This window comes from Saccostrea cucullata, unplaced genomic scaffold, assembly GCF_032062105.1.
Source record: "Saccostrea cucullata isolate Sc308-1 unplaced genomic scaffold, CSIRO_AGI_Scuc_v1 ctg5149, whole genome shotgun sequence".
In the NCBI taxonomy this organism is placed as follows: Eukaryota; Metazoa; Mollusca; class Bivalvia; order Ostreida; family Ostreidae; genus Saccostrea; species Saccostrea cuccullata.
The window spans coordinates 127501-135448 of NW_026941382.1; the positions used below are offsets into that span (position 1 = coordinate 127501).

Sequence of the window (7948 nt, forward strand, 5' to 3'; positions counted from 1 at the left end):
CAAATCTTTTAAAATCTTCTTCTCAAGAACCGCTGGGCCAGGAAAGCTGAAACTTATGTGGAAGCATCCTTGGGTAGTGTAGATATTAAATTGTTACAATCATGACCCCGGGGGGTAGGGCGGGGCCACAATAGGGAATCCAAGTTTTACATAGAAATATATAGAACAAATCTTTAAAAATTTTCTTCTCAAGAACCACTGGGACAGGAAAGCTGAAACTTATGTGGAAGCATCCTTGGGTAGTGTAGATATTAAATTGTTAAAATCATGACCCCGGGGGTAGGGCAGGGCCACAATAGGGAATCCAAGTTTTACTTAGAAATATATAGAACAAATCTTTAAAAATCTTCTTCTCAAGAACCACTGGGCCAGGAAAGCTGAAACTTATGTAGAAGCATCCTTGGGTAGTGTAGATATTAAATTGTTAAAATCATGACCCCGGGGTAGGGCGGGGCCACAATAGGGAATCCAAGTTTTACTTAGAAATATATAGAACAAATCTTTAAAAATCTTCTTCTCAAGAACCACTGGGTCAGGAAAGCTGAAACTTATGTGGAAGCATCCTGGGGTAGAGTAGATTCTAAAGTTTTCAAATCATAAAAGGGAAGGGGGTAGTGGGGCATGATAGGACTAAAGCAAGAGGGGGAATCTGGTAAAGAACTGCATCACCCAAGTTACTCAGGTGAGCGATGTGGCCCATGGGACTCTTGTTCAAAATGCTACTCCTCCTACAGTTTTGGTTTGATTTCAGTATAACTTGGCACACAAGTAGACTACACCAAGATACATAATTCTGTGTATCGGTTTTTGATTTCGGTGAAAGGTGTTGCCGTGGTTACTAAAAATAGAAATTTCTGTTTAATTCTTTCAAAATGCTACTCCTCCTACAGTTTTGGTCTGATTTCAGTATAACTTGGCACATAAGTAGACTACACCAAGATACATAATTCTGTATATTGGTTTTTGATTTCAATGAATGGTGTTGCCGTGGTTACTAAAAATAGAAATTTCTGTTTAATTCTTTCAAAATGCTACTCCTCCTACAGTTTTGGTCTGATTTCAATGTAACTTGGCACACAAGTAGACTACACTAAGATACATAATTCTGTGTATCGGTTTTTGATTTCGATGAACGATGTTGCTGTGGTTACCAAAAATAGAAATTTCTGTTAAATACTCTCAAAATGCTACTCCAAATACAGTTTAAGTCTGATTATAATATAATGTGGCATGCAAGTAGACTACACTAAGAACATAAAGAGACTTAATCAAGGATCATTATTCTATTTATTGCTGTTGAAAAGTTTCAATTCCCAACTGCTTAAGTACTTTTGTCTTCCTTTGCTATAAGTACAAACCAGTAGAGCTTCAGTCTCAACAGAGACTTCTGGTTTCATTTACTCTATGTCAGTATCATAAATATTTGTTATTGCTTTTGGACTATACACAGATAAAAACTTTAACATGTTTGCCTTTCAATTATCACAAATGTTTCCTTTGATTTAAGGTCAAAGTTATATCATGTAATCCAAATTCTTCCACTACAGTTTGCATCTGTTTAGGTTTTAGAAATAAATCTTTGTGCAAAAAAAATGTTGTAGTATCTTACATTTGTGAGTTGTATTGATTTCCAGATATTGATGAATGTAGAGGAGGGACAGATTCCTGTAACCAGAATTGTTACAACAGTGTAGGGAGTTATTATTGTACCTGTTACATTGGATATCAGCTACAGGATGACAGGAGAACTTGTGTGAAATGTAAGTATGATATCTGATATCTTAATATAATACCTGTTCTATTGAATATCAGCTACAGGACAACAGGAGAACTTGTGTTAAATGTATGTATGATATCTGATATCACCTGTTATATTGGATATCAACTACAGGACAACAGGAGAACTTGTGTTAAATGTAAGTACATGTATATTTGATGTCACCTGTTATATTGGATATCACTCAGGACAACCTGAGAATTTGTGTCAAATGTACATGTAAGTATGATATCTGATATCTAAATATATTACCTATTATATTGGATTTCGGTTTCGAGACAACACTGGAAAACTTGTGTCAATTGTAAGTTGAATATCTCACTATAACACATATGTTACATTAAACATCAGGTAAAAGGTGATATCACAACTTTTGTGAAATGTAAGTACAATTTCAAACTGCACAATTTGAGTATGGATATATTAAATTCCTCCCAAACATTCCTTAACTTGCACAGATTGATGTTTTAGGCCATCACTTATGTTTCAGTAACCTAATTCAAATTAAATCAATGTTTTCAATTACATGATATGCATCATGTACTTCTGGGAAGGCATATTATGTAACTCAGCAGTGCTTTAAATTTAGAAATTGAGCCTTTTTTTTTATTTATAGCCCAAAACCCCTGCCTTGGTGCCAGTGTGGATGGAACTTGTGACACGACTCATGGAGGATGTACCGTTAACTCCTCCAATGTAGCCTATTGTTTCTGTGACCATGGATACAACCTCCAAGTCAACGCTTCAGGATTCTCACTTTGTCCAAGTAAGACATCACGGTTACAAAGTGCTTTTTTAGATATTTTGATTGATTGGTAATTAGGACCCCGCTTGGCAGGCGCCCTATAGTGATCAGTCTGTCCGTCCATCCAGCTGTCCGTCTGTCTGTCCAAGATCTCTTGTCCAGAGCATATCTTCTCTCTCCTTGGCCCAATCTGGCTCATACTTTACCCACAGAGTGCCTTTGGGTAACTGGTGTGCATTGACCTTGAACCATGTTTCTAGGTCAAAGGTGAAGGTCATAGCAGAATTTTATGAAAAATCCTTGTCTGGAGCATATCTTCTCTCTCCTTGGCCCAATCTGGCTCATACTTCACCCACAGAGTGCCTGTGGGAAACTGGTGTGCGTGACTTTGAACCATGTTTCTAGGTCAAAGGTCAAGGTCATAGCAGAATTATATGAAAAATCCTTGTCCGGAGCATATCTTCTCTCTCCTTGGCCCAATCTGGCTATTACTTCACTCACAGAGTTGCACTGGTCAATGGATGTGCAGTGACCTTGGTCGAAGTTTCTAGGTCGTGGTCAAAATTAGCCTCTCTGTTTAAAATCTTTGTTTGGTGCATAATTTTTTCCCTTTAATTCCAGTAAATTTATGTAACTGGGGATACAAGATAACTTCGATATATATCTGTAAATTCGCAAAATCCGTGAAGTCGTACTAAATGTCTTTTACTGTATTGCTTAAATGTTCCTCTTCAAAATAAACCCTTTTAAACTACCTTACATTTTTATGTTCATCGTTGAAAGCGGGGCCCTTTGAGATGGCCACTATCTCGATATCTAGTTCATTTGAATGTTTTGCAGAATCTATTTTCTTGTTTAGCTTTAATATCTGCTGATGTTGTAGATATCTATTGATGGTGTTGATATCAATGAGTGTGCAGTGAATTCTGTAGATGTTCTGCTTTGACTAATATGTGTTGATGTTAAGATATCTGTTGTTGTTGTAAATGTCAGTGTTGAAGTTATAGAAATATGTTGCTGTTGTAGATATCTGTGCTGTTGTAGATATTTGTTGATGCTATAAGTAAATATCATTGTTATTGTTGTAGATATCGATGAGTGTATAACCAACATCTCTGGCTGTTCCCACATCTGTAATGATATCAGTGGTAGCTTTTACTGTACTTGTCCTGATGGGTACAAACTGACAACAGATCACAAAACTTGTGAAAGTTAGTATAATCTTATGATAAAAACATAGTGCCATTTTATTTTGATTCATCGTTTTTTGTAGAAATATTCTGAATGAAACCACATATAATGCTGTCAGATTTTTCAATGTTTAAATAAAATTTTGTTTTTCTTTCCTCAGATTGTATTGTCACCAACACCTGGGGAGGTAACTGTACCACCCCCTGTAACTGTGGGGTGGGGGCCTCCTCTTGTGACCCCCTGATTGGCTGTCGCTGTCTGCCAGGATGGACGGGAACTCTGTGTGAACTTAACATCAATGAATGTCTGACCACCCCGTGTAATGTAACCCAAACATGTGTAGATACTGAAGGTTCCTATATATGTCAATGTGATTCAGGATTTCAGAGTAACCAAAATGGTGGATGTCAAGGTAAGACTATTTGTGTACATGAACTTATGTTTGTAAGTCGCTGACTTTTAAAAAAATTGATGTCTTAGAATTCTTAAGTAAGCCTCCAGGGTTTGACATTAAGGCACGTCCGACCGACTGAGTCTAGTAAAAGATGGGTCCGGTCGTGTAAAATGTCTGTCTATCAGACCGACTGGTCGTGTAAGAAAAGTAAAACTTATTATACAAATGTATATTCTTAAACAAATTTATTATCAATGAAAAATAAAATCAAAATGTTTCTAATTTACTGCATAGTAGAAAGAAAACTGTATAGTTGTTACAGACAGCATGACCGAAGTGCTTATTATTAACAGCAGTCATTATAGGCATTCGTAACTACTCGGCCACTTTTCTAAAGAGAAACAATAAGCTATGGAAATGGCTCAGAAGTTACGATTGTCATTGTCGAAAGATTCACATTTCTCTGAACAATTTTTATGGTATGGTATTGATATGGTATTGATATTGTATACAAGTTGATTAAATTAAGTTAGGACTAAACATAACATGCTGCATATATATGACCTAGGTTTGATGTTGACATGTGTTCAGGAAAATTTGTTATTAAGATACAGATTACAAAGTTAAACCAATACAATTAAACATGATAAAAAAGGGTTATTCATAAATTATTACTATTTTGTGCTTTGAATATTTTTTCTTTAGTTTGGTCAGGGCTAGTGGTTAAAGGGTCAGGGCTGGTAAAAATTTGCCAGAGTAGCAGTATTCGAAAAGCTTTTTGTCAAACCCTGGCTTCATTTACTTGTATGTTGCAAAGAAAAGTTGTTTTCTTTTCCATGTGAAAAAAATCTATAATAAGATTGCTTTCATCCTTTTTGTAGATGTTGATGAATGCAGCAATGACCAGCACAATTGTCAGCAACTGTGTACAAATATAGTAGGAAGCTACATCTGTTCCTGTAGACCTGGATTTGAGCTGAAGTCAGATGGCATCTCCTGTCAAGGTTCTATTTGTGCTGCTTTAATTTTTGTAAAGTTTTGTAAATTAGAAAAGTAAATACCAGTTGACAGGAATCTTCAGGTAGTGAAACATGTTTTTGTATATTTAACAACTGTTTAATTTGATTTATTCACAGATGTAAATGAGTGTGCAACTAACAACCACAACTGTAGCCAGGCCTGTAGTAACACAGAAGGGAGTTACTTCTGTTACTGCCACCAAGGTTATAACCTGGATAGTGATGGCAAGACTTGTAATCTTATTGTAACTACAACAGTGAGTTTAAGTACAACCCAGCAGTCTGTAGAAACTACCACTACAACTCAACAGCCAACAACTACCACTACAACTCAACAGCCAACTACAACTACAACTCAACAGCCTACAGCTACCACTACAACTCAACAGCCGACAACAACCACTACAACTCAACAGCCTACAACAACCACTACAACTCAGCAGCCTACAACTACCACTACAACTCAACAGCCTACAACTACCACTACAACTCAACAGCCTACAACTTCCACTACAACTCAACAGCCTACAACTACCACTACAACTCAACAGCCTACAACTACCACTACAACTCAACAGCCTACAACTACCACTAAAACTCAACAGCCTACAACTACCACTACAACTCAACAGCCTACAACTCAACAGCCTACAACCACTACAACTCAACAGCCTACAACTACCACAACTCAGCAGCCTACAACAACAACCACTACAACTCAACAGCCTGCAACAACTACCACTACAACTCAACAGCCTACAACTACCACTACAACTCAACAGCCTACAACTACCACTACAACTCAACAGCCTACAACAACTACCACTACAACTCAACAGCCTACAACAACTTCCACTACAACTCAACAGCCTACCACAACCACAACAACTCAACAGCCTACAACAACTACTACAACTCAACAGCCTACAACAACCACTACAACTCAACAGCCTACAACAACCACTACAACTCAACAGCCTACAACCACTACAACTCAACAGCCTACAACAACCACCACAACTCAACAGCCTGCAACTACCACCACAACTCAGCAGCCTACAACTACCACTACAACTCAACAGCCTACCACTACAACTCAACAGCCTGCAACAACTACCACTACAACTCAGCAGCCTACCACTACAACTCAACAGCCTACAACAACCACTACAACTCAGCAGCCTACAACTACCACTACAGCTCAACAGCATACAACTACCACTACAACTCAACAGCCAACAACCACTACGACTCAACAACCTACAACTACCACTACAACGCAGCAGCCTACAACAACCACCACAACTCAGCAGCCTACAACAACCACTACAACTCAACAGCCAACAGCCACTACAACTCAACAGCCTACAACTACCACTACAACTCAACAGCCTACAACTACCACTACAACTCAACAGCCTACAACTACCACTACAACTCAACAGCCTACAACTACCACTACAACTCAACAGCCTACAACCACAACAAGGAGATCCACAACTATGACAGTTTTGACACAAAGTTCCACCCTTACCACCACAACTACAGCACCAACTTCAACTCAGCCATATACTGACACAAGTGAGTTGAATGGTAATGCATTGTAAAGGCATAGAAACCTTGATATGATATATAAAATTTACTTAATATTGATTGTCTACAGTGTTGCTACCTTATGACTCAGTAGATATTTCTCTGTAAAGGCACCAAACAAATATGGTATAATTTATGAAATTACTCATTCATATATGTTATTCACAGTATTGCTACCTTATGGATCAGTGTATGGTGACTCTTTAGCCAGTACAGGAGATGATGCTTTACAAGCAGTTGTGTTTAACCCAATAGGATTCAGGTGTGGCTGTTCAATTAGCAAACAGATATATGTAAGTCAGCTTGTATCTTGCTTTCATTTCCTGTTTAATAGAGGAAAGTATAATGCACCAGAGAATTGCCAGTTTGAAAAAAGAGGAAATGTTAATCCTGAACAATATAATACAGAAAATACAGAGGCAATAATGTCATATAGAGTATGCATTCGTAGGTACTTTTGTCTTATTTCCAGATTTATTCCAATGGCTACGTATCTGTTGGTGAGAGATTCGATGATGAGAGACCAGTGCTTCTGTCTGATACTTCAGGATCCATTGTAAACAATAAAGTCCTGGCCCCTCTCTGGACAGACATTGACCTGACCAGTGACTCACATATTTGGTATCAGCTCTATCACAAGTTTGGAGACACAGGTGTTACTAATGTTCTTACAAGGGCTAGGGATCTAGTTGTCAGCAATTTAAAAGATGCAGAAGAAGTGACTTCATCATTTGATCCTAACTCAGCTCTGATTATCACCTGGGAGAATGTTGTACCCTCTCCAAGCTCCCTGTATTCAACAAAGGTGTGTGTTATAAGTTAGTGTTGGTAATGCACTTGTAGATATACATGTAATACGATTAGTTTTCATGTCCTTAGCTTCAAGTGAGAGAGAGAGAGAGAGAGAGAGAGAGAGAGAGAGAGAGAGAGAGAGAGAATTTGATGACACTGATTTATATAACAATTTATTCTTCAGTAATGGTTACAACTGTTTACATGTACACCCATATCTATTTGTACACATAATCAGGTAATCCTATTTCAGAATGCCACCTTCCAGTTGGTTGTGGTCAGTGATGGTGTGGCTACATATGCTTCCTTCTTATTCCATTCTGTTAACTGGGACACCACCAAGCCAGCAGTGATGGGGTACCGGTGTGGGGCCACCCTGTCTGATACCTACACCCACCCCGCCTCCTTCTCCAGGCAGATCTACCCAACAGTCATAG

General features: G+C 38.1%; 1 protein-coding gene across 1 annotated transcript in view; it reads left to right on the forward strand.

Moving 5' to 3' along the window:
• The window catches only part of LOC134257740 (serine-rich adhesin for platelets-like), a gene marked incomplete at its 3' end in the record, with an annotated part of 27962 nt that extends 20021 nt beyond the window's left edge, over positions 1-7941 (forward strand). Inside the window, exons 19-28 of the mRNA XM_062740336.1 lie at positions 1635-1760; positions 2394-2543; positions 3611-3733; positions 3874-4125; positions 4989-5111; positions 5244-5410; positions 5774-6707; positions 6888-7012; positions 7192-7524; positions 7765-7941. Coding sequence (XP_062596320.1) covers positions 1635-1760; positions 2394-2543; positions 3611-3733; positions 3874-4125; positions 4989-5111; positions 5244-5410; positions 5774-6707; positions 6888-7012; positions 7192-7524; positions 7765-7941 — 2510 coding nt within the window. The remainder of the gene's footprint in view (positions 1-1634; positions 1761-2393; positions 2544-3610; positions 3734-3873; positions 4126-4988; positions 5112-5243; positions 5411-5773; positions 6708-6887; positions 7013-7191; positions 7525-7764) is intronic.
• Positions 7942-7948: the final 7 nt, after the last annotated feature.